The 26798-nt window shown below is 43.6% G+C and overlaps 2 protein-coding genes across 3 annotated transcripts in view; one reads left to right on the top strand and one right to left on the bottom strand.

The window, feature by feature from the left end:
• The window catches only part of RNF10 (ring finger protein 10), a 31631-nt gene extending 10309 nt beyond the window's left edge, over window positions 1-21322 (top strand). The window contains exons 3-17 of one of the 2 annotated variants that reach the window (XM_001914747.6): window positions 4336-4535; window positions 5690-5780; window positions 6791-6975; window positions 7055-7191; window positions 9275-9435; window positions 10719-10844; window positions 11094-11370; window positions 11587-11720; window positions 12715-12832; window positions 13077-13178; window positions 14171-14326; window positions 16478-16578; window positions 18941-18998; window positions 19095-19253; window positions 20338-21322. In XM_001914747.6, the coding sequence (XP_001914782.5) occupies window positions 4336-4535; window positions 5690-5780; window positions 6791-6975; window positions 7055-7191; window positions 9275-9435; window positions 10719-10844; window positions 11094-11370; window positions 11587-11720; window positions 12715-12832; window positions 13077-13178; window positions 14171-14326; window positions 16478-16578; window positions 18941-18998; window positions 19095-19253; window positions 20338-20414 (2082 nt within the window). In that variant the 3' untranslated portion in view covers window positions 20415-21322. The remainder of the gene's footprint in view (window positions 1-4335; window positions 4536-5689; window positions 5781-6790; window positions 6976-7054; window positions 7192-9274; window positions 9436-10718; window positions 10845-11093; window positions 11371-11586; window positions 11721-12714; window positions 12833-13076; window positions 13179-14170; window positions 14327-16477; window positions 16579-18940; window positions 18999-19094; window positions 19254-20337) is intronic. The other variant, XM_070220081.1, reaches the window with a different exon arrangement.
• Window positions 21323-21858: 536 nt separating this feature from the next.
• Window positions 21859-25936, bottom strand: POP5 (POP5 homolog, ribonuclease P/MRP subunit). Its single transcript, XM_001488614.5, has 5 exons — window positions 24688-25936; window positions 24479-24621; window positions 23196-23345; window positions 22925-23008; window positions 21859-22807 (listed from the first exon to the last, which is right to left on the bottom strand). Exons 1-5 carry the CDS (start codon window positions 24705-24707, stop codon window positions 22692-22694), a joined length of 513 nt encoding a protein of 170 aa, XP_001488664.1. The 5' UTR covers window positions 24708-25936; the 3' UTR covers window positions 21859-22691.
• Window positions 25937-26798: the final 862 nt, after the last annotated feature.

Here is a 26798-nt window from a genome sequence, read left to right as displayed (position 1 = left end):
GGAGCTTATGTTCTAGTTTGGGGACACAGTAAACAAACTGTTATTTAATCTGATAGTAAGCGCTTATTGAATTAAAAAAAGTAAGACAGAGAGGTAAAGGGGTAGAGAGTAACAGGGAGTGCAGATTTAGAAGGTGGCTAAGGAAAGCTGCTCCGAGGATGAATTTTAAGTAGAGTTCTGAATGAAACAAGGGAGCACACCATACGGTTTTGACAAAAAGTGTCCTAGCCAGAAGGAGTAACAAGTGCAAGGGAGCAGAAGTGGTAATGTTTTTGGTGTGTCTGAGGTAAAGCAGGTAGGCTCCCATGGGTGGAGGAGAAGTAGAAATGAAGCTGAAGAATGGTAAGAGGGGTCAGATCATGTGGGGCTTTGAAGAACGTTGGCTTTTGTTCAGAGAGATGGGAAGCTACTGAGGGGTTTAAGAAGAGAAGTAAGGTAATCTGACTTGGAGTCTTAGAGGGAGGGAGACTAGTTAGGAGGCTATTAAGATGTTCCTGGTGAGAGTGATGGAAGCTTTGGAACAGCCATAGTGATGAGAGGTGATCAGATTTGGGGGGCTGTTTGAAGGTAGAGCCAACAGGATTTTTGAATATATTAGATGTGAGGTCTGAGCAGAGAAATGAATGACTAATATTTTTGGCAGGAGCCTAATTCAGGTACCATTTGCTGAAATAGGGAAGATTTCAAGAGGCATACAGGGTTTGGGGTGGAGGGGAGGGGATTTGAGGTAAAGCAAGTAGGCTACCATGGGTTGAGAAGTAGAAAATGAAGCCAAAGAACACACTACCATTTGGAATAACCTTTGGAAATGTTATATTTGCATTAGGTGCCTGTTAGATTTCTAAGTAGAGATAGGCTGTTAACTGAATCTGGAGTTCAAGGAGGAGACCCAGGCTGGAGAGCTGTCCGAATGCAGTTAGTGTTTGCCACTGTGGAACTAAGTGAGATCGTTAAGGAGTAAGTGTTGCAAAAAGGGAGTAGATTCAAGGACTGAGCACCAAGTCCGGATGCTAAGGAACCAGCAAAAAGGGAGAAAGACAACTGAAAACCTTTTGGAGAAAGTGATCAGTTTTGTCCTGTGCAGCTGATAGGCTGAGTAAGATTAGGACTGAAAGTTGACCATTAGATTTGAAAATGTGAAGGTAGCTTGTTGGCTTTGAACTGCTTTGGTGGAGTGGTGAGGACAGACACCTCATTGGCATAGATTTAGAGAGAATGGGAGGATGGGAAGAAGAAACAGCAAGTCTAGACAGTACTTTGTGGTGGTTTTGCTCTAAAGGGGAGCAGAGAGGTAAGGCGGTAGCTTGCAGGAATGTGAGGTCAAGAGAGACTGTAAGGTTAGAGAAATTACAGCGGATCTCTGCTAGTGGGATTGTTCTGGCGAGAGGGAAAACGATGCAGAGGAAAGGGAGAATTGCTGGAACAAGGTCCTTGAGTTGGGATGTAGTGCACAAGTGGAGGAAGTTGGCTTAGATAGGAGCTTTGCCACTTCATCCAAGTAACGAGGAAGGCAGAATACTGCTAGGAGAGTGTAGGAGTCTTTTCTGATTGTTCTTATTGTCTCAGTGAAATATATAAGGTGAGCTGAGAGAGATGGTTTGGAAGCCTGAAGAATGAAGGAATTGTCTGGGTGACAAGGGGAATTATGGAGTACCGAAGCATAATAGGATTGTAGTATGACTGCCAGGCAGCATAAGGGTCTACTTTAGTGAGACTGGTCAGTGTGGTTGTGTTCTTTAGCCATGTTTAAATGCTCTGGTGCTGGTGTGGAATAGGCAGAGAGTTGGATTAATCAGGGGAAGGTTTTGTTGGGTGAGTACAGCTGACAAAGAAAAAGGGGCAATGGACCATAGGAATTAAGTCAAATAAGGAAAGAAAATTTAGGGGGTTGGATCACTGGTTTGGAGATCCCAGTGAGGCTGAAGAATTGTTGGAGTCAGGACTAAAGGGAACAAGCTAGGAAAGGAGTGAGTTGCTCTTTGGATCTAGGGTACACAGAATTAAGATGATGAAAGAGGTGCAGCTATTATCAGCATGGTCTAGACTTGAGAGCAGTGCTGTCCAGTAGAAATGTAAGCCACATATGTAATTTTAGTTTAGTTTAATTTAATTATTTATTTAATTTACTTTTGGTGAGGAAAATTGGCCCTGAGCTAACATGTCTTGCTAATCTTCCTCTTTTTTGTACGTGGGATGCCGCCACAGCATGACTTGATGAGCAGTGTGTAGGTCCAACCCCAGGATCTGAACCTGTGAACCTTGACCTGCCAAAGTAGAGCATGTGAACTTAACCACTACCCCACCTGGCCAGCCCTGCATGTGTAATTTTAAATTTTCTAGTTGCCCCGTTAAAAAAGTAAACTGGTCAGGGCCAGCCCCATGCCGAGTGGTTAAGTTTGTGCACTCTACTTCGGCAGCCCAGGGTTTTGCCAGTTTGAATCTTGGGCATGGTCGTGGCACCACTCATCAAGCCATGCTGAGGTGGCGTCCCACACGCCACAAGTGGAAGGTCCCACAACTAAAAATACATGACTGTGTACCAGGGGGCTTTGGGAGGAAAAGGAAAAATAAAAATAAAATCTTAAAAAAAATAAATAAATAAACTGGTCACATTATTTGAATATATTTAACCTAGTATAACTTAACATTTTTGACGTAGCATTGTCCACATTTCAAGTGCTCAGTAGCCACATCTGGCTAGTAGTGGCTGCTGTATGGGACAGCACAGCTCTGGACAGTATGCCCCTGGGAATGGGTGGCTGAGGTAGGCTGGAGGGCAGGCTGACTGGAGGAGAGGAGGTCAAGGAACTGAGAGGTCAGTGTGTCGAAAGAAGAATCAGGAATTATGACGAGCAGTATTGGAGAGTGACAGTGGGCCAGCTAGGATAACGAGGTGAAGATAGAAGGTTGAGAATATAGGGCATTTTGTTGAGTGCGCACAAGCTCTTATCTAAGTTTGGGGCATTGGAGGTGGAAGACTAGGGATTGCAGAGCCATATGGAGATGAGAGTTGAGGGGATGAGAGAAGGGATGACCTGGAAGTTTTGGGCTTCCTGTGGGTAAGTTACATAAACAGTCGGGGGGTGTTGTCTCCCAAGGTCTGTTGTTAAGATAAAAGGAAATTGTTTAACTGTATCATATGCCACTCTTTGTATTTAATTGTAAAGGTCATATACTATAATTCTCTGTGCATAGAATATGTCAGAGGGTACATTGGTTGCCTCTGGAATAGAGGGTATCTTTCACCATATCCCTTTTTGTGCTCTTTAGATTCTTTACCACATAATGTGCAAGTGCTGCTTAGTAAACTCTAAATTTGACTTAGCAGCAAAAGCCTTAAATTTGCATTTCCTTTGATAATAATTCTTACTATACACTCAAAAAAAAATTGTAGGTGCCCAAATAATTGTGCACAGAGATCTGTCCAAAAGTGTGTTTATCACAGCATTATTTTGTAACAGTGGAAAAGCTGTGGACAGTCTGTGTCCTAAGCTAGGGCATTATAGTATACCCATATAAAGTAATGGTATACAGCTATTTAAAATGAGCGTATACTAACATTTATGACATGGCAAAGTGTTTATGACGTTAAATGGAAAGTGGGATTAGAAAATACACGGAGTGACTTATAGCAGGTGTCTGTATCCTTTCAATCTGGGAATGTTAAGAGGGCTGAAAAAGCCCCTACATGAGTTGTTCCATCTTGTGGGCAGTGGTATTTCTCGTATGTGATTTCTTGGTACTTTCTAAACTGTTTCTGAATCTACTGATTGGGTTTATTTCTGGACGCAGAGCTAGTCTGCCTACATGTTCTAATTCTGTCAGTTTTAATTAACAATGAATAGTGGTGTGTATCTTAGAAAGGAGGTCTCTGGCAGGATCCTGAAGGCTATAGCAGTTAGCAGTTGCCTCCAGAGTGTAGTTCCACAGACTCACTTTGCCAGAAACAAACCAGAGAACAAGTAGCTAATGAGTGAAGGTGTAGGAGTCCTGTGGGGCTGTCAGAAGATCAACCCAGTCAGTAAGTCTTTGTGCTTCAAGATAGGTAGAGGAGTTCATACTGGCTTTTGTCATTTAATGCTTATTTGCCACTTAGTAGGGCAGACTAAACAGTTTAAGTAATCGTATGTTAAAGGCTCTTTTTCCCCTCCCACTCCCATCAAGATCTGGAGTAGACTTTTGCATGACCCCTTCCTAGAAAGATTGTTTACTTTAAGCCTGTGTTTTATTTAGTTAATATTTTAAGCCATTTAGAAGGAGGCGTTGTGCTGGATTCTGCTATAAATCAGTGTCTTCCTAATCTAAAATGCTCTGATTCATTCTCATTCTCCCTAGGTAGCAGAGGCTCAACGGGCAGAGTTTAGCCCTGCCCAGTTCTCTGGTCCTAAGAAGATCAACCTGAACCACTTGTTGAATTTCACTTTTGAACCCCGTGGCCAGGCGGGTCACTTTGAAGGCACTGGACATGGCAGCTGGGGAAAAAGGAACAAGTGGGGCCATAAGCCTTTTAACAAGGAACTCTTTTTGCAGGCCAAGTGAGTATGGCTCCTGTTAGGAGGAAAGTGAAATTGAGCTGTGCGCAGTTGTGCTGAGAAGAGGCTTCCTTTAAACAAACACTATGGGAGAGAGGCAGAAAGGGAGGTGATCTGGTTCTTTTTCCTTTTTTTCCTCTTCTTTTTTTTTTGCAAGTGTTGAAAACCTACTTGCCAAGTGGATATTCTCAGTACTTAAAAGAATAGAATGCATGGGCCAGCCTAGTGGTGTAGTGGTCAAGTTTGTGTGCTTCACTTCAGTGGTCTCGGGTTTGGATCCTGGGCACGGACCTACACACCACTCATCAAGCCATGCCGTGGTGGTGTCCCACATGCAAAATAGAGGAAAATTGGCATGGATGTTAGCTCAGTGACAGTCTTCCTCAAGCAAAAAGAGGAAGATTGGCAACAGATAGAAGCTCAGAGCTAATCTTCCTCACCAAAAAAAAAATATATATATATAATGCTTAAGTAAATAAATTAATGCTAAAATTAAATAAAGCTTTAGTATCATGATGAGGCAGTAAAAGTGTTGGCTTTGGAATTGGACCTAGAATTGAATCTTGTTTTGGCCTTTGACCTTGAGTAATTTCCCTAACCACTTTGAGATTCAGCTTCTCCTCTGTAAAGGAGAAATAAGGGAGAATTGAATGACAAGTTGGAGTGCTTGGCATGCATTTGCTCAAATACTGGTTCCCTTTTGTTTGCTTTTGTGTGGCATTAGTTACAATGTAAGATTTGACTGTGGGTCTAGACTGAAGTAAGCACTTAGTCCTTCATATTTGAGAACAGTCCTTACTACTGCCTTGAGGACTAGCTGTTTTCTGGGGTTTCTGGGAGTGTAGGAGTAAATCTGCTGGTTGATGGAACCAAAGTCTGGGTTACTTTTAGTTCGGGGGGGCCTGCAGGCAGCTTGGCTGGATTTGGAAACAGAAGAAACAGAGTTCATGGATTTAGACTCCTACCCACTGAGTCTTGGATTCCCTCCAGAGCCAGGGCTCAGAACTGAGGCTGATGTCCTAGTTCACTGTTATACAAACCATGGCTGCTAATGGCCTGCATTTGATTTCTAAGTGAAGAGATGATGAATTTCCACTGAGGACTTGTTGGTCGATTCTGACAGTCTGCCTTTTCCCTGTCTTCCTCCCTATTTCCAGCTGCCAGTTTGTGGTGTCTGAAGACCAAGACTACACAGCTCATTTTGCTGATCCCGATACCTTAGTCAACTGGGACTTTGTGGAACAAGTGGTGAGTAGCTTAGTTAAGCTTATAAGCAGTTAGTGGGAGAGAGAACTAAAGAAAGGGACTGTGATGACAAAGCCGCTCTTGGCTGGGTTCACTGCTGATACCCTTTTCTACATGGCCTGACTGTAGACTTTTCCGAAGGGATCAGCCCTGGAGCTCGTTTTGTGCTCTCTAATTGGCGCTGGCCTGCAGGATTGGGGAGTTGGAGGGCTCTGATCTGAAGGTATAAAAGCAGTGCTATCTACGACTTCTCTCTCCTGGGAAGTAGAAGCAGGGGAATATGTGAGGGACTCTGGTTACCATCCTGACCCAGGGTGGGCTCGTTAGATGGACATGGCTTCATTGGTAGCCTTTGTAGTCATCAGTATCAAATCAGGCCTCATCCTTGTGGCAGGTGAATGAGCCACACTGCTGCACTTCTGTCCAAGGCACTGCTGTATTTGTTTTCTGTTGAAGTTATGAGCTCTGGGTATCCCCTTGCTGCTCCTGGGTTATATGATTTCGAATGATGGGCCCTAAAGCCTGGACTCCTGTTACTGGGAAAATTCATGAAATTCATCTGAGAATGACATAGAAAGCCTGTGAAACTTGTTTTATATGCATTGGTTTAAAAAAAAATAGAGACTCATAAAAAGTAAAAGTCTAATTGACCCCTCCGTTGGAAATTACTGGTACGTTACTTCTAGACCCTTTTTATGCCCTTATGTATGTACATGTACATATAAATCTTTTTTTGTAAATGAGATCATAGAGTGGTTTGTCATTTTTTTTCTTTAATATAGAATCCTGAAAACCTGTTATGTAGTTGTTTTATTATATTAAGCCATTATTATGGTTACCGTAATGATTTACCTAAGGTGCCATCATACATATACCTGCATTAGTGAACAATTTTATGAAGATGTGTTGAATAGAGGTATACACGGTTGGAAATGGGAGAGGAAAGGCTTTACCTTTGACAATCCCTGGTCAGTTCTGAAAGTTGTGTAACTTGTGGCGGTGATTTGTTTCAGCGCATATGCAGCCATGAAGTGCCGTCTTGCCCAATATGCCTATATCCACCTACTGCAGCCAAGATCACCCGTTGTGGACACATCTTTTGCTGGGCATGCATCCTGCATTATCTTTCACTGAGTGAGAAGACCTGGAGTAAATGTCCTATCTGTTACAGTTCTGTGCATAAGAAGGATCTCAAGAGGTGAGATTGAGACATTTGCTAGATTAGACCCCAGCATGTTAACTCCTTGCCTTGCTGCATCTAAATGTCCACGTTACAGTGTTGTTGCCACAGAGTCGCGTCAGTATGTTGTTGGTGACACCATTACGATGCAGCTGATGAAGAGGGAGAAAGGGGTGTTGGTGGCCTTGCCCAAATCCAAATGGGTGAATGTAGACCATCCTATTCATCTAGGAGGTGAGTTCCATTAATTCTGGGGGTAAGTAATCCTGGGTACGCCCTTTAAGGCTACTGAACATGTCTTTCTAGTGTCATAAATGTAGCCTTTGGGCAAGCCAGTTCTAGCATTTCCACATTAGTCGTAGGATTCCTGTACGTTAGGGGAGAGTTTGGTTTACCTCTTGGGTTCAAGTTTGGTTCAGTTATGTATCTTAATTTTTCATATTATAACACTTTGTTGAACAGTGTCTGGCACTGTGCTGGTCTTGGGGATTCTACAGTCAGCCAGTCTTGGCACCTCAGTAGTCTAATAGAAGAGACAGACTGGCATCTAAGCAATTAGGGTATAGAGTGTGACAAGTGCTTACAGTGGAGAAAGGGCAAGGGGTTTCATTCCCTATATTTCATGCAGAAATGAGCTTTGGATTAAAGTGGCATTTCAATCTCTGGGGAAAAGAGATTTCTCAATAAATGGTATTGAAACAATCAGGTCTTCATATAGGAAAAAATAAAATTGGATCCTCATCTCATACCATTCATAAAAATCAATTCCAGATGGATTGGAGAATTAAATGTAAAAAGTCCGAAACTTTTAAACTTTTAAAAGAGAACATGGGATGATATCTTTTTGAATCCTTAAGTATGGGTGGATTTTTGAACCAGGCTGAAAACATAGATATCATAAAAGGAAAGAATGATAAATTTGATTTACCAACAATGAAATCTGACAAGATTCCTCAGTCAACAGGTGATAAATAAACTAAAGGAAGATTTACACATTTAAAACTAAAGATTAAAATTCAGGACATACAGATGTTCTGTAGATTAAATTAACAACCTAGTAGAAGAAAGGGCTAAGCATGTGACAGAGCATTTCTCAGAAGAGGATATCGAATAACCTCTAAGTATCTACAGAGATTTAACTTTGCCAAGAGTTATGCAAATCAAAATGCCCATCAGATTGATGCAATAAAAAAAAAAAATTGGTAACACTGGGTTCCTGCAGCGGTTGGGGAAATGAGTACTCTTGTTTTTGTGGGAAATGTAAATCAATATAGCCTTTTAGGGGAGCAATTTGGTAGTATTTAACAGATTCACAGCCTTTGATCCAGCATTTATACTTAAATATCGTAAAGAAACCATTTGTATCAAGGAGCATGTGTAAGGGTTTTCTGTTACAATGTAATAGAAATTGGCAATAACCTAAGTGTTCCCTAAAGAACTTAGTTATTAGAGGATATCATACTTTGGAACACTACATAGAAAGTAAACATGAGATAGATCTCTGTATTAACGTTTTGAAAGATTTTAAGACACATTGAGTGAAAAATAAACTGTAGAACAAAATTCACAGTTATCATTTATGGAAAAGCCTTTATTTCTGTGAACATGGGTATATAAACGAATAGAAAAAGGTTTGAAGGATACATGTTCAAATTTGTAAATGGTTATCTCTGGGTGGCTGCTAGGATGATAGGGTGGGAATACATAGGGCCTTTCAAGGGGTCTCAAAAGATAAGATTGTTTAAAACTTTTTCAAAAGTATAGAAAATATGGGGGAACAGAAGGAAAGGAAGTAAATCATCCATGATCCTTTTACCAAGAGGTACTCCAAAATGTTAAATATTGTATATACAAATGTATATTTTTGTTAGATTGGGGTTAAGTTTTCTAGTCTGCCATCTGCTTTTTTTCCCATATAATGTGGGTATTTCTCCATGTCACTAAAGCTCCCTTCTTAGAAAACTTTTCTAATGTCAACAAAATTCTCTTTAATGAGTATACCATCATGTCATTAATCATTTCTTTATTGTTGGACTTATGGTTGGTTGCAGGTTGTCTGATATTACAGACAATGCTGTAATTAATGAACATTGACTAAATTTTTGGCTGTATCTTTGGTTTTCTTAGGATAGATTCTGTGTATTATGGGGTCAGAGTTATGAACCTTAAAGTCATTGCTAAATTATTTTCTAGGCAATCATACTAAATCAGTCCATGTTCACCTTAGGAACAAAGCTGTGTGTGAAAGCTCCTGTTGAGCCGCGCCATTGCCAGCTTTGGCTGTTGCGTTTCTGTAATCTTGCTGGCTTTCTCGTAGATGAACAGCACAGCCAGTACTCCAAGTTGCTGCTGGCCTCTAAGGAGCAGGTGCTGCGCCGGGTCGTTCAGGAAGAGAAAGTAGCACTTGAGCAGCAGCTGGCAGAGGAGAAGCACACTCCCGAGTCCTGCTTTATTGAGGCAGCTATCCAGGAGCTCAAGGTGAGAGGATGCACTGGAAACGGGGCGAAATGGTGGGGACTGGTTACTTCAACCCCACGTTTAAGACAATAAGCAGGGAATGGCTCAAATAGCCAATTTTGCTCTGGGCTTTGGTGATGGGAGGGAAGGGCTGACCTAGTAGTTTTTAAAGCACTCTTTGAAACTGAAAGGAACAAGTTAAGATGATCTTATAACTAATAGTCACACTGGAGTTTCTTAGGTTAGGCAAGATAGGTTTTTTTGTGTTCCAGGAAAACACTTGGATTTATTTTTAGAGATGTTTTGTTTGAGGGACATTGTGGAGAAAGTATTACGGCTTACCCAGCAGGCCCTATCAATACCTGCTGAGGCTCTTGGAGCAGCAAGAATTACCCAAATACAGATTCCCTGTGTCCCGTGTCCTGCAACAGGGATTTGCAAGCTTTAACAAGCATCAGAATGACTGCTTGTTGGGCTCCATCCTGAGAGATTGATTAAGCAGGTCTGGGCTCAGTAGGCTCGATAATTTGCAATATAACAAGTTCCAGGGTGCTTCTGATGCTGCTCATCCCCAAACTACATTCTGAGAATCACTGATCTGCATCAGAACAGTGGAAGCCCTCATTTATTGAGTGATTGGTATGTGACAGGCCCTGTGCTAACATACTGTACTTAGATTTATCTCACTTTCATATCCTGCTGTGGTAGATAATAACTGTTCCCTTTTCAGGGATGAGGAAGTGGAATCATGGGTTAGGTAATTTGGTTGAGGACACACAACTAATAAGAGGTGAAGCTGGTATTTAAATTTCTATCTCTGATTCCTAAGTCGTTCTTGGGCAGGGTCCTATGTGTTTAGCTCGTATTTTCTTTCTGCAGTGCAGAGTATTTGTTCAAATGCATTTCAGGTAGAAGAAAAGCTACACAGAAGTAGAGCTGTCCAGGTTGATTTGGGAGTTGGCCAAACCCTTGCCTCCTGCCCTGGGGCTCTCTCTGGGCATAGTTTGTAAAAACTAGAAGACTAGTTCTCTGTTCTTGGATTTCTGTTCAGGAAGCTTTTGGGTAGTGTTGTCATTGTCAGAGAGTCTAAGCAGAATACCATCCCACTTCAGTACTAGGTGCTTTTTGCTTCCTGTTTCCCTTAAAGATTGAGTATTTTAAGTACTTAAACCCTTTCCATTGCGTCTTGTTGCCTTTTAACTTTTGCTCCTGTTGAGAGAATAAGCTATTGTAAGCCCTTGCCTTTCAAACTAAGTGTGTTTCTGGAAACTTAGCTTTCTCTGCTCTTCTTTCTGGTGGTCTAGACTCGGGAAGAGGCTCTGTCAGGATCCGCTGAAAGCAGAGGGGAGGTGACTGGTGTTGTGGCTGCTCTGGAACAACTGGTGCTGATGGCTCCCTTGGCAAAGGAGTCTGTTTTTCAACCTAGGAAGGTTAGTGTGTCCCTGTTACAGACTAAACTGCTCTCGTTCCTCAAATGCTGCTGTTGAGCTGGTCGGCTCTGTTGTGAGATCTGAACTTTCTTGGGAGAAGGGACTATATTTCCTGTGTGTTTGTTAGTTCTTTCCTCAGGGGTGTTAAATCAGTAAATGTGACAGCTAAGATAAACATCCAGAGAGCTTGGTTCCTGTGCCTACCTTTGCCACATGTACTTTCTGTTGACCTAGAATTTGTCCCAACAGGGCGTGCTAGAGTATCTATCTGCTTTTGATGAAGAAACCACCGAAGTTTGCTCCTTGGGCTCTCCTTCTCGCCCTCTTGCTCTCCCTCTGGTAGAGGAAGAGGAAGCAATGTCTGAACTAGAGCCTGAGGGGTTGTCAGAGGCCTGTGATGACTCGGAGTTAGCAGATGACACCCTTGGCGAGGGGACCATTTGTACTGAGTCCAGCCAGCAGGAGCCCATCACCAAGCCAGGCTTCACACACATGAGCAGCTCTCCTTGTTACTACTTTTACCAAGGTGAGGGTTCTTCAGAAGGAAGGCTGGGTTGCTACAGAGATGTTTCAGAGAGATGACTTGGCTCTCTAGGCAGAAGGAGATGTTGGCATTAGATTTTGGGCCCTTGAATCTGTTGTGCCTCTTGGCTTGGGGAGGGAGAGGCAGGCATAGCTATAAGGAGGGCCCTGTCTTTGAGGACTGGCCAAGATGCTGTATGATAGAGCCATTTGTCTTCAGCGGAGGACGGGCAGCACATGTTCCTGCACCCTGTGAATGTGCGCTGCCTGGTGCGGGAGTATGGCAGCCTGGAGCAGAGCCCTGAGAAGATCTCGGCCACGGTGGTGGAGATCGCTGGGTACTCCATGTCTGAGGTAAGGGCCTTCGTTTAGAGGTGGAGGGTTGGGGAGTGGCATTAACCTAATCTCTTTGAGGTGGGCCCAGCCAACCCAAATCCACAAACCTTCAAGTCCCTTAGTTTTTGTATTTTTAAGTCTATTTTTGTCAGTGATGGTGCCCATGAATTTTTTAAAAGTTAAATGGTGCTCCCTTACCATGCTAGGGTTCTGTTAAGTCAGTGACCACTGCTCTCTGCTTTGCAAGTTCACTTACTGTGGTTTGGGAGTATAGGTATCTCCTATTTCTGTTGAAGATGAGTTTGTTTTTATTTCTCTTTCTCCTTATTGCTTGAGAAGACCGTCCAAGAAAACAAGAAGTCCTTTGAGGTTTTAAGCTAGCTTACACAAGCTTGAGATGCATTTTTGGCTTAGCAGATACCTGTGAATTATTGTCTGATAATTTACATATGTGAATTTTTGCCCTTTGAGAGTTATCCCTGTATTGATCATAAATTTGTTATCAGCCTCAAATTTATAGACTTTCTGAGTGCTATAAACTTTTCGTAAAACATAGAAAAACAATAGAAAAGAAAATTAAACTTAAATTGATGGGCTTCATTTTTTACTGTTTTAGGCCAAACTTCATTTAGTAGGGAAATCTGTTTTATCTGCCTTCTCAGTTATCATTAATTCTGTCAGTGGTTCCCAGATTTTTGGCCAACAAATAACTCGTTATCGTCCCTTCAGTCATGGACCCCAGAAAGTCAGAAACAACTGATCAGCTTTAGATTATTTACTACCAGACTTGATTCATTCATTTGCAGCACAAACCAAAAAACTGCTTGTTCTACCTTATTGAAGGTTAATTGACAATTTCCATTTGGCTTTTCAAAATGGTGATGATGTGAGCACTACTCTTTGAGCCCTAGTGCTGTATGTGAGGGTGTGTACACAGTTGGATATGGGGTGGGAATCTGCTCTCAGAGTTAGGCCTGGTCTTAGTTGAGTGTTGCTCCCTTTTCCACTGTAGGATGTTCGACAGCGTCACAGATATCTCTCTCACTTGCCACTCACCTGTGAGTTCAGCATCTGTGAACTGGCTCTGCAGCCTCCTCTGGTCTCTAAGGAAACCCTGGAGATATTCTCAGGTGAGAATGCCCCTACTTTGCTTCTCTTTATAAGTGAGGTTCAGGGATTCTTGTGGCTAGAAACCCAGTGTGGGAGGCATTATGGAGCTGTGTCATTAGTCTCAGTGCCTCCTGATACACTCCATCCATTCATCCAGTCCACCTGGGCCCACTTGTATAGCTACGGCCACATAAGTCACATTAGTCAACTGGGAGGGGTTAATGGTCAGGTTGTCTGCCCCCTCACAATCTGACCAACCTGCAGATGACATTGAGAAGAGGAAGCGTCAGCGCCAGAAGAAGGCTCGGGAGGAACGCCGCCGAGAGCGCAGAATTGAGATGGAGGAGAACAAGAAACAGGGCAAGTGTAAGTTCAGGAACTTGCGTTTTTGACTAGTTCGGCTGTGCATCATTGTAGAGGGGCTCAGTGCCCAGGCCCAGGAGCCAGACTGCTTGGGTTCCTATCTCAGCTCCTCCTCTTAAATGTGAATTGTAAGAGTACCTCCTTCATAGACTTACCTGAGAATTAAGTGAGTTAATGCGGGTCATTGTAAGGAGTAAGATTAAATTCATCTTTGGCATAGTGGGTGAAAAAACCTGTCCTGAGGAAGGGAATAGGAGATCAGCTGAGTGGTGGGGATAGTTGTCCCACGTGCTCTCAGGATGGATCATCAACCACACCTTTGACTCTCAAAGGGACATCTATACACAGCAAGTCTGCCGAGAGAGTCTGAGATAGTAGAAACCTTGAAAAACTAGGAAATATATGCAGGAAGTTAGATTTAAGAGCTCTTTCATACTAATAATCACAGGGTTTTTTGATCTGGTTCTCCAGCATAAGCTTCATTGAACCCAGGAGATTAGTGTGACATGAGGGCCTAGTTACCCTCCAGAAAAAAGGAATTGAGTCTTTGGCTAGGGAAAGGACTTAGCTATTTTTCACTCCATATTGTATGGTAGACATGAATTTTACTTCTCCACCTGGGATAAGTATATAGCTGGGGTCCCAATGCTGTGTAGCTTTTTGGCACGAGTCTTAAAAGTTTGAGAAAATTGGTGTTTCAGGAACAGGTCTTTTTTGTTTTAATTTTTTTTATTATGGAAGTATTCAAACACAGGTATATAGAACAGAATAATTTACCCCCATGTTTATCACCCAGCTTCAATTACAAATTATTAGAACAAGGCTTTTATATTAAAACAAAGTCATATTATAAAATGACAGTTATTATAAATTTGGGTTTTAAAACTTCTGTCTACATCCTTCAAACCCCAGGGGATTCATATTGGCTGTCCTCAACTGTTAGAAAAGATTTGAGAAGTTCTGTAGGTGGGCCTACTGTTCTCTTTCTTTTGCAGACCCAGAAGTCCACATTCCCTTAGAGAATCTACAGCAGTTTCCTGCCTTCAATTCCTATACCTGCTCCTCCGATGCTGCTTTGGGTCCCACCAGCACCGAGGGCCATGGGGCCCTGTCCATTTCTCCTCTTAGCAGAAGTCCGGGTTCCCAAGCAGGTAAATACAGTTGAGATTTAAAGAATGAAGTCGGTCATCAGCCACAGATCTACCCTAGCGTCTGAATTTACATCCCTTCTACTCGGCAAGGTGGGGTCTTTAGGTGATTAACCTTACTTCGGGTAGTTTATATATTCCTGAGGTACATCAAATTCTTGCCATTTGCTTCACCTTTCTTATTGGCTGTATTGACTACTTTATGGCCTGCCGGCTTCTAAAAACTCAAGGCAGCTCATATGGCAGATGGTTGAACCTAGATTCTTCCCTGCAACCCAGCTGTCTTACTTCTAGTTTTTACTTTTACTCCCCCTGTATGCTTAAGCATCTTTGTATGTGTCTCCTTATTGTAGCATTATTTATAATAGCAAGGAAAAAAGACACAGCCTGCAAAGTCTACTGGTAGGGAAATGGCTAAATTATAGCATTTATGCTATAAAATACTTTACATGTATTGAAGAAAGAAATAGCTCTCTTCATGAACTAATAGGTAGATCTTTAAGATAAAGGAAGTTGTAGAACAAGACAAAACATGATACCATTTGTGGGTTTAAAAAAACACAAAGGGGCTGGCCCAGTGGCATAGTGGTTGAGTTTGTGTGCTCTGCTTTGGTAGCGTGGGGTTCTTGGATTCAGATCCTGTGCGCGGACCCCATTGCTCGTCAAGCCACACTGTGGCAGTGTCCCACATACAAAATAGAGGAAGATTGGCACAGATGTTAGCTCAGGTGCCAATCTTTAAAAAAAAAAAAAAAGACTGAGAGGTGGTTCAAAGGGGTCTTTAGACTTTTAAAAATGTGGGGTTTTTTTAAGATTGGCACCTAAGCTAACAACTGTTGCCAATCTTTTTAAAATTTTTTTCCTGCTTTTTCTCCCCCAGTGCCCTCAGTACATAGTTGTATATTTTAGTTGTGGGTTCTTCTAGTTGTGGCATGTGAGATGCTGCCTCAGTGTGGCCTGATGAGCGGTGCCATGTCTGCACCCAAGATCCAAACCAGTGAAACCCTGGGCTGCTGAAACGGAGTGCGCGAACTTAACCACTTGACCACGAGGCCGACCCCAGAAAATGCTTTTTCTTATATAAAGAGGATGTATTAATGTGTTATGAAATGAATGCTTAAGAGTTACTGTAATTTCAGAGAGCTATCTTGTCTGATCTCATCCAGATGGCAGATGGTTTTTGATACTTAAAGTTTATTTCACTGTCAGGCATTTTAAACAAAATGTCCAAGATCAGAATATGTAAAACTTTTGGTGATCCTTGTGATGATCATATGCCTATCACTTTGCAGATTAGGAGCCTGAGGCTAAGGCAAGCACTTAGTGGCTGGGACGGGGAGTATTACCTGTATCTTGAGGGCTGCACCACCTATATGCTCTTCAGTTTAACTAAGAAGAGAGCTGCTGGACAAAGGAATATGAGCAGAACATGGACATTGTGATACAAAGATTGTGTTTTCATGTACTAGCTTTTCTGAACGCATATGAGCTTTAATGTTGTTTGGGCAAGAGCACTTGGATGGTCCTAGGAATGAGGTACTAAGCAGCCCTGGCTGCCTAGGGCCTGCTACTGGGAGAGTGAATAGGCTTCTCCCTCCCAGCAGTGGTCAGGGCAGTAGGTAGACCAATCTGCGGAAATGTTCAATGCTAGGTCAGAAAGAATGGAGAAGACTATTACCTAGGCAGTATCAGGGAAAAGCTTACTTCTTCATGCTGGGTTTTGTTGATGTGTGTTTTGGATTCTACCTGAATATTCCCAGATTGTAGATATCTGCTGGCTGGAACATAAGGCTGACCTGATTAAATTTATATCTTTTCTTGGAGCTTTTTCATCCACATAAAACCAGTCCATGGCAGTCCAATACCTAGGCCTTGAGAGCCAGCTCATGTGTGAAGGGTTTTTTTATTGTGAGAATAGATTCTGCCATGCCTTCTAGTATTGTTGTAACCACTAAACTTTTCTCTCCGTATATATATAATAGGCCACGTTCTTGGCCTTGTAAGAATGTGGCAGAGTTGAAGTTGGATCAAGGTTTGTTTTTTGAAGTGGGGTTGGTAATTATCCAGACCTGGTTCAGGGTTCATTCTCCTTTCTTGTTAAGAGGATACTAACTCTTTGGAATTTGTATAATGAGGTTTCTCGTTCCCTTTCAGACTTTCTGCTGACCCCTCTGTCACCCACTGCCAGTCAGGGCAGTTCTTCATTCTGCGTTGGCAGTCTGGAAGAAGACTCTCCCTTCCCTTCCTTTGCCCAGGTAAATCCTTTGCTTGTGAAGCAGCCTAAGGGTATTTACCATGAACTCTGCTGCTTGTTCTTTCTGGAAATCCCTCTGTTGGAGGAGGAGAGACTTAGCAGCTAATGTTGCACTGACTATAATAATCATGGAAGGCCTCCTTAAGAGGGAACATGGATTTAGTCTCAGATATTGCCATAGATTTACAAGGAAAGAGGCCAAGAGTAACTGAGGGAGAAGCAGAGTTTTAACTATTTAACAAATCATGAGATACTTGTGTACTGAGGGGCTGGGAGTATATCAATCAATTTTAACTGTTCCCTGGTTCTAGGACCTGTGTTTCAAGTGGCATGTAACATGTGATAAACCATTCCTCTTCACTGAGGGAAGGGAAAGGTTGTCTTGGTTATCCTGTAACTAGCCAAACCAGCTTTCTTGGGGAGCTGGGGCGGGGAACACTAGGCTAGTGAGACTTGATGTCAAATCACTTTATTAATGTTTTAAAGAACCAGCAAACACTCACCATTCCTGCGTTCAGATAACTGAGGAAGATGGACAGCTTGACCGCACCCCCATAAGAAGTCAGTATTAACTTCTTTGGGGCTAATTTGGAATTATTAGCTTAACAGTCCTTTAGAGCAGTTGATAATGGATGTTTCTCACATACAAATGGCAGTTTGTACTGAGAAATAAGCAGGAATTGAACTTTGGTAAGAGAGTCCTGAAGTCAAGGAGGATGAAATAATTGAGAGCAATCCTGAAAATTAACTGCTAGGCTTCAGCGGTTATAAGCAAGTGGCTCTCAGGAGTTATGTCAAATGCTTAAGTTGTTTTTTAACTAGGTTTTATTGCCATTCTTTTTTTCAACTTTATATTTTGAAACACTTCCAACTTTAAAGAGTTGAAAGAATAGTATAATGAACACTCATACCTTTCACCTAGATTCGCCAGTTGTTACTATTTTCCTATATTTGCTTTCTTTTTGTATTTTTTTGCTATGTTGAAAATAAGTTACAGACCTCATGAATGACACTTCACCACTAAATACTTGAGATACATGCCCCCAAAATGACATTCTTCTATATAACCACATTTATCATTATCACATCAAAGAAATACAACTGATTCAGTAATATCTACTATGGTACATATTTCTGTTTCCCCATTTGTCCCAGTGTCCTGTATGTTCAGTCAGATTCAGTCACAGGTTACTCACTGCATTTTGTTGTCAAAGTCTCTTTAGTCTCCTTTGATCCATAACCGTTCCTTTCGCCTCCGTTTTTTTTTTGTTTTTCCCCCCATGGCATTGATATTTTTGTAGCATCCCAGCCAGGTGCTTTATAGAATGTCCTGCAGTTTGCATTTGTCTGTTTTTTCATGAGTGGATTCAAGTTAAACATTTAAACGTTTGGTGGCAAGAATAAAATATATATATTTTAATGATGTTTTAAGAGGAAGATGATTCAGATGCCATACTGTATTTGGACCCCAAACTCCCAGGGAGATCATCAAAGTGGGACGTGATGAAGAAAAGTTATTCAATGAAATCATTGTCTGCCAATCCAGCTGATCTTAAATGATACGCAAGCCTCACTTTGGGACACATACTTTAGGTCAAGACATTCGTACTTGAATCTTGTGAGGCTTGTCTCTTTGTATTTTTCCAGGAATAAAATCCACCTTGCTTTGAGTTGGCAATGACGTGTGTGGCAGATCAGAGTCATAGTGGCCCTCAACAATTACAGAGCTGGCCTTGGCCAAGTGAGATGAAAAAATTCCTCGGGCAGAAAGGATTGCTCTGATTTTACTATACTTGCGGGAATCTGGTCTATGGCTGGATCTACAAGTTAAGGAGTTACTGAAAAAGCAAAGACTGTAAAAGGCAGTGAAGGCTGTTGGAGCAGTTTCAGGATAAATTGTCCTTTTCATGGCCTTAAATAACTGAAGTTCAATTGCCAAGTGGTTTGTTTTAAAATTGGAGAGTACTGCACACTGCTTACTCCAAGAGGTTGATGTTTTTAGGGGTCCTAAGAAGAGCAGGAAAATTTATTAGAAGCAGGGAATGACACAAAGTCAGGATTCCCAACTTGAGAGTCTGAATAAGAACCTCTTATTCCTTCTTGGCAATATTTACTTGTTTCTTAAGGAACAAAACAGCTTCTGGTTTCCCACCTTGTGAGTTTCACTGCCAGTTGCATTGGTCAAGATATAGAGGACATGACCAAAACAGTGTGTTAAGGAGAAAATACCTAGAAAATCTTTTTTCAAGAGGTGGTAGTTGGTTCTTTGGCCCCCTAACCAGTTAGCATCAAGGTAGGAGTCTCAAAAAGAAATTGGACCAGTTACTTAAAATTCTTTTTTCCCCCCTTTCCCACTTTGGCAGATGCTGAGGGTCGGAAAAGCAAAAGCAGATGTGTGGCCCAAAACTGCTCCAAAGAAAGGTGAGGTTGGACCTGTGGTGAAGGGGGAATTGACCCCTTTCAGAAAGTAAAAGCCTCTAGAGTTGTTTCTAGAATTGTAATACTGGTGTTTTTTAGATGAAAACAGCTTAATTCCTCCTGCCCCTGTGGACAGCGATGGGGAGAGTGATAACTCGGACCGTGTTCCTGTGCCCAGCTTCCAGAATTCCTTCAGCCAAGCTATTGAAGCAGCCTTCATGAAGCTGGACACGCCAGCTACTTCGGATCCCCTCTCTGGTAAAGGCAAAACAGTGGAGTGCTCAGCTCAGGGTTGTCATTCCCAACTGGATCCAGTGGCAGACATCACTAATCAGTCGGGCACTTTCCCTCTGAGCCTCTAGGCTCACATTCTCGTGTCAACTAACATTCCATTTGGTATATCAGGACCTTTTTGCCCCCCCAGATTAATTATTGAGGCCTGGATGTGAAATTCTGAGGAACAACTCACACAGTGGTGGAGGGTAGATTTTAGAATACTGGGTTGGTAAAGGGTGGCTAATAGAAGGAAAAGTCAAGCTCAAAGCCCACCCCTACTCTGGTATTCATTAGACAAGGATAACACTAACATTTATGGTGTGCTTTCTATGTGCCTAGCACTGTGCTAATTTTATTCTCTCAATAACCCCATTAAATGGGTGTAACTCTTACATTACTGATGAGGAACGGGAGGTCTAGGGGCATAAAGTGACTTGCCTAGAAATAAACACCTAGGGGCTGGCCTGGTGGTGTAGTGGTTAAGTTCAAGTGCTCCACATCGACAGCCTGGGGTTTGGAGGTTTGGTTCCTGGGCGCAGACCTAGCACCACTCATCTTAGCACGCTGTGGCAGCTTCCCACATAAGATAGAGGAAGATTGGCACAGATGTTAGTGCAGTGACAGTCTTCCTCACACGCACACAAAATTTTTTTAAAAGATTTAAAAACACACACAGTTGGGCCCCGCCCCATGGCCAAGTGGTTGGGTTCACGTGCTCTACTGCGGCGGCCCAGGGTTTCGCTGGTTCGGATCCTGGGTGCCGACATGGCACTGCTCGTCAGGCCCCGGTGAGGTGGCGTCCCACATGCCACAACTAGAAGGACCTGCAACTAGGATATACAACTATGTACTGGGGGGATTTGGGTATCTCCCCAGAAGATACCTCAAGCAGAAAAAAAAGCACACACACACACACAGCTGGCGGATGCAAGGACTGGTGTTTGAGTCTAGTAGGCAGTCTAATTCCACAGCCTGCGCTCTCAGCTGCCACTCTCTCACTAATGAAAGCTGGTTGGGGACAAGGGGATAGCATTCTAACCTGAGCGCCCTTTCTGTTTCCATTTAGAAGAGAAAGGAGGAAAGAAGAGAAAAAAACAGAAACAGAAGCTCCTGTTCAGCACCTCAGTCGTCCACACCAAGTGACACTACTGGCCCAGGCTACCTTCTCCATTTGGTTTTCTTTTTTCCGTGCTTTTGTTTTGCTGCTGTAATTTTTAAGTATTTGAGTTTGGACAGATTAGCTCTGGGGGGAGGGGGTTTCCACAGTGTGAGGGGGAACCAAGAAAATTTTAAATACAGTGTATTTTCCAGCTTCCTGTCTTTACACCAAAATAAAGTATTGACACTCACAAGAGATCTCTTCCTGCCAAGGTTTTTAGTTCATTGCCAGGTTAGTCTTTATGACCCATTATTTTTTCTCAACCCAAAATAAGTCTGAGTCCCTTTGACATCCCTTGGAGCAGCCCAAACCAGAGTGGCATAGCAGCACTTCTCTGCTGTGACATCACATGTCAGGGCATCATGGTTTCAGCATACCTACCAGTTTGTCATGTAAAAATAGCTGAATCTTTTCTATCTGTGCAGTTCTCCTCTTGTTAAAGAAACAGAGGGATGGGAGTAAAATGAATTTAGGACAGTTAGAGTTGCCATTTTTCTTCTGACAAATGGCCGGGCTGTGGTGCCAGACCTGGGTTGCACTTGCAGGTGTGATGGAGGATTTTGCCTCTCGAACGTGGTTTGTTTGGCAAGGAAAGCTGTAACTGTCATTGACTGCGGAAGCCCTGGGACCTGGCAACCTTTAGATCAAGCTTGTTTCAAGTGACAGTGGCCTGAGTTGTATGAGCAGAGGAGTCTGGCACACCTGGAGGCAGAGCAGGGCAGGTTTGAAAGCAGTGGGGTTGCCCACCACCTCCCTGTTGTTTAGAGCTGTCTTATGCCCTGGTTCAAGCTGAATTTGAGTGATGTGATTTCTTTTGCTGCTTAATAAAGTGACCTCTAGGTGTAATAGAATGTGAAGGCAAATAGTTGCAATAAAGCACCTGCACAAGCAATGTGAGCTTTCTGGTTTTTTAAAGTTCATTATAGGTCAGCTAGACATGCTTTTTTTTTTTTTTGAGGAAAATTAGCCCTGAGCTAACATCTGCCACCAATCCTCCTTTTTGTTGAGGAAGACTGGCCCTGAGCTAACATCCGTGCCCATGTTCCTTTACTTTATATGTGGGACGCCTGCTACAGCACGGCTTGACAAATGGTGTGTAGGTCCGGGCCCAGGATCTGAACTGGCAAACTCCAGGCCACCGAAGCAGAGCATGCGAACTTAACTGCTTGTACCAGTGGGCCGGCCCTCTAGACATACTTCTTAAATAGGTTAAAGTAACAGCTACTTTGAGCTTGAGCAATTCTGCTGTCATGGAGTAATGTCTTTTCTAGTGTCAGACCTAAAGGGTCTTGGGCTGGCTTAGCATTAACCTGCCATTCTTAAAAGGGAGAGGTTCAGAAGTCCTGGGTCAAGAACTCCTGGGTGGGTGAGGGTGTTCTAGCCCACAAAGGGGCACGTTGAAGCAAAAAATCACAAATCTTTCTGTTGTATGTGTAAGGGACTTTGAGTGACATCCATTTTATTATGGAGAAAACAGATCTGAGAAATGTCATTAGTAGGCAGATCAAAACTGACCACAAGTCTCTCGTCCCTCCTAATCCCTGTGAGTGTGGCAGTCTCACGTGTCCTCAGGTGTAAGGCAATAGGGAAGGGTGGAACTGCAGAAAACTACCAGAAGTTGGCAGCTGCTACTCAGCTTTGTAATAATGACGTCAGGTGAGGCCAGGTTCCCCCCCACCCCCCCAAGAAAAGTGCAAGAACTGCATTTTTGGTCAAGTTATCTGATTAAGTATTGGCAAGGAATAGGGTATTTTTAAGGCCCTTTGGGTCAGTAATGAGACCAGCTGAGTTTGACTCATACTTCTGCTCTAAATGACCTAGTTTGCTTAGGGCCCATCCTAGGGGCTGCTGTTACAGGGCCTCAGATGGGAGGGTTTGCATCCACTACCACATACGGAGCCAATCTCCCCACTGAGGCCAGGAGTAGAGGGGGAAAGAGACTTGGGCAAGCTTGAATTTAAGTTTGCTAAATGCTATGGAAGCCAGATGCATTTATTAAATCTGCTCTTGGCCAGGCAATAAGAATACAAAGATGTCTGTAACTATAGGGGCTTCACAACCTGCAGAACCCCTTAACCAGGAATGCTAGGTAAGGGTGACCTCACTTTGTTTTAAGTGAGTAAGTCCTCCATCTTGAGCTGGTAACTTGGCCTGTGTTTGCTAGTCATCAGCTTGCAGAATTGTAGAAGATGCCGCTGCCTCCCAGAGTGTCCTCCTCCAACTGGGTCCTGAGGCTTGAGCACTATGCAGCCTGCAGAGGTTCACTCCATTGTGTCAGCAGCCTCCTCACCGCCACCATCTGAAAGCTCCTCCTCACCCGACTCCTCCTCTAGTAAACAGCTTCTTGTGACAGACTTCTGGATAGCTTCCCGCTCTCCTGGAGAAAGGCAGACAGCAAAGGCAGGGATGAAAGATACCTTTGGGAGCGACCCCTTCCTCAGCTGGAAGGTCAGGTCAGTCACTGCTCAGTGGGCACTGGGCTGGTGCTGCTTACCTTCATCAGTGCAGTGTTGCAACAAGATCAACAGCTGTCTCCGGTTGTACTGAATCAGGAACTTCTGACATGTTCTAATTGTACCTGGCACATGAAAGAGCTTTGTGGTCAACAGCTTGTGAAAGGTGTCTGCCTCAAAGACTTTCAGAGCTAGGGGAAAGTATCTTGTTTGTGGCAGGCTAGCAGGAAGACGACACCCCCCCCCCCCCCCCCCCGAACTCTGAACCTGTTACCTATTGAAAATCAGCAGCCATACCATATGCATCCCTACCTCCCACGTGTAAGGTGTTGAGAAAACACGGGTAACGGTGACCTTTGTTCTCCAAGTATGTGATGAAGGGGAGAGCTGACCACACAAGCTGGTAGAATTCCTTCCGGCATCGAAGTAGCACTATTCCAGTATAGGCATTGAGGTATCGCACTACAGCAGAAAAAAAATCATTTGGAGAAACGATTCTCAAGAGCAGGTTAAAAACTTTAGTGTAACTGATGGCCTACTACGTGCCAGAAAATGTTCAAGGCAATGCCACTTGGGATGCATCAGTGAGTAAAATCAGATTCCTGAAAGAAAAAAAATTTTAGGACAGACGTTCGTTTATGGAAGGGATTAACAACACCCAGTGCCTTACACACCACTCAGAATTGGTGAATGAATTTAGAATTTTAAATACTCTTCTAATTCACTGACTAGTTAATAAATGGGGGTGGGGGTGGGGGTGGAATCCATCTTCCTCAGAAAACCCTTGGCTGAAAAACAGGTGGTTCCACTGCATCTGGGCTCTGTAGGCTCCTGCAACAGCCAACCGAGTCTCACCTAACGTAGGAAAGTTGTGCTTATGTGCATTTAATTCTCCAGGACTCCGCTTCAAGCACATGGTCAAAGAGGGAACCACTTTAGATAGTGTGGCTGTAGGGAGGGCCCTCTTCATTTTTTTTGAGGAAGATGAGCCCTGAGCTAACATCCGTGCCCGTCGTCCTCTACTTTATATGTGGGACGCCTACCACAGCATGGCTTGCGAAGTGGTACCATGTCCGAACCGGGATCCAAACCATCAAACCTGGGGCCACCGAAGTGGAACATGCGCACTTCACCGCTGCGCCACCACCGGCCCCTTCTTCCTGATTTCTATACACACAATTCTATGTTCTGTACTTTTCTGGCCCTATTAAGGGCTTTTCAGGGCTAATTCTGACAACATGGTTTTTCCATGTGATGTCAATGTAACCAGCCAAATAACACCCGGTATACACGGCTCCCCTGATTTAATTCTAACCATCATATTAAATTCAATTGCAGTCGCCAATATACACATGCCAAATAAGTACAGGCGACTCTTGCCTAAAGTTCCATTGCCTTATGCTCTTATACCTCCGCCTAATTTCGGATCGTCCAGACCTCGGGCTCGGGGTCCCAGACGCCCAAAAAGGACGATATAGAGGATGATGCATCGGGCTTAGATGCTACGTCGCTCGTGCCCCTTCTTCCCCTCAACCCCTCCGGCCTCTGCTCCCTCCAAATCCCGCCGTCCGCCCGGTTCCCCAGCACCCCCGCACCGGCGAAGCCAATGGAACTGGCGGCAGCGCCGAAAGTCCCGTGCACGCGGGCGATCGTGTCCCGTACGAGGCTGCCCAGCACTCGGTCTTCTAGGCTCAGGCGGCAGCGGGGGTCGTCAGACACCACTTCACAGAGCAGATACCTGCAGCGGGCGAGAAGAAGGTGAGCGCGGGGCCCGGGCCGCAGGGACCGGGCAAAGGATGCCTACCTGTGTTTGAACCGCACCATGGCTGCCTCCTCGCCCGCCGCCCCGACGCGCAAACCGGATGTCTGCGTTCCCACCGGTGGCCAATGGGAAGTTAGCCTCCGCAAGTCTTGCAGCCACTCAGACAGGGAGGTAGGGTAGGTGGGCGGAGCTAGAGTATTGAGAGGCCAAGCCCAGTGTCAGTCTCCTTCAAGCTCCGCCTCCCTCTGCGTTTGCAGAGCGCCTGCGTTCTGCTGAGACTGTCTCTGGTTTAGTCGTTTCGGAACTCGGCTTCGCGATCGCTGGCTTGTAGCTGTGATGGGTGGTTCTGCTCCACGCCTGAGTTTGCAGTACTGTGTAGGATGCAGCCGCTGCATTCGAGGGTCTCTGGACGTTTATTTTCTATTACCTTGCCATGCAGTTGTGTATGCATTTCTATTCTCTCCCCAAGCTGGACGGTGGAACTTTTGAGGGCAAGAACTTGCACTTAGAGGCCAGGAATTGACACGGAAATGGGACCTCTGTTTTCAAGTTGGAGCTCGCTTTAATTTTTCCATATAACCAAATATGTTGTCACTGTTTTGGCTTTTCAACAATCTTATGGACTGACGTATTGTCTCGTTTTTTGTTTGCAAAAACAATCTGTGGTCGTTATATTTTCCAACTTTTTAACAGAAAAGCACAAAGAAGCAAATGAAAATGTTATAATCCCAGCACCGAGAGAGAATAATTTATCATGCAGGGGGGTGTTCTTCTGTCATTTTCCCCTTGAGCCAGTGGTTCTCAAAGTGAGATCCAGGGACCACTGGGTTTCCTGAGACCCTTTTAGGGAGTCCTCAATGTCAAAATTACTTCCATAATAATAGTAAGATGTTATTTGCCTTTTCCCCCTCTCTCAGAGTGGACAGTAAAGTTTTCCAGAGGCTACAATGACATGCGCTGACATTATTGCTCTGACGGCTAATGGAATTTGTGTATTGTGTCTTAAACATTTCTCAGTTTTAATATCCTTGGTAAGTATCGATACATCCCACAAAACCAAAAGCTCTTTGGGATTCTCAATAATTTGAGTATAAAGGGGTCCTAAGACAAAGAGAAAAGTTTGAGATGAGAACTGCTGCCTTAGGTTAAATTATATTTTTCCTTTTATTTTCTTTTTAAGAATAGGATCATACTGTTTAGTACTCTTTTTTTTTCTGCTTGAATATCTTTTTTTAAAATTTTTTTTAAAGAGTTTGTTTTTTTCCTTTTGCTCCCCAAAGCCCCCCAGTACATAGTTGTATATTCTTCGTTGTGGGTCCTTCTAGTTGTGGCATGTGGGACGCTGCCTCGGTGTGGTTTGATGAGCGGTGCCATGCCCGCGCCCAGGATGCAAACTAACAAACACTGGGCTGCCTGCAGCGCAGCGCGCGAACTTAACCACTCAGCCACGGGACCGGCCCCTTAAATATCTTTTTAAAAAACTGTCTGGGCTAGCCCGGTGATGCAGCCATTAAGCAGGCATGATCTGCTTCGGTGGCCTGGGGTTCGCCGGTTCGGAACCCGGGTGCGGACATGGCACAGCTTGTCAAGCCATCCTGTGGCAGGCGTCCCACATAGAAAGTAGAGAAAGATGGGCACCGATGTTAGCTCAGGGCCAGTCTTCCTCAGAAAAAAGAGGAGGATTGGCAGCAGATGTTAGCTTAGGGCTAATCTTCCTCAAAAAAACCCCAAAACTGTCTAATTGAGGTATAACATACATAAAGTGCGTATTAATTGTACAACTCAATGAATTTTTACGTATGTGTAGACTTGTGTAACCATCGCCCAGATTAGGACATAGAGCATTTCCAGCACCCAAGAAGGGTCCCACGCCCGTCCTCTTCCCAGTCAAAAACCTTCCCGGAAGTAACCTCTGTTCTGCCGTCTATCATGATAGATTAGCTTTGCCTGTTCTTGAACTTTATATTATATAAATATCCAACAGCATGTTTTTGTGTGTATGTGTCTGGCTCCTTTTGCTCAACATGTCTGTAAGATTCATTCTTCTTGTTTGTATTTTACATCAAATGTTTCGTAGTTGTTTTTCAGCTGCACAGAATCGCACTGTTTGGCTGTACCATTGCTAAATTGGTCAATTTTCCCATGATGGACGT

The sequence above is a fragment of the Equus caballus genome, chromosome 8, assembly GCF_041296265.1.
Source record: "Equus caballus isolate H_3958 breed thoroughbred chromosome 8, TB-T2T, whole genome shotgun sequence".
In the NCBI taxonomy this organism is placed as follows: Eukaryota; Metazoa; Chordata; class Mammalia; order Perissodactyla; family Equidae; genus Equus; species Equus caballus.
Note: the sequence above shows the minus strand (reverse complement) of the source record. Positions and strands in the feature narration are given on the sequence as shown.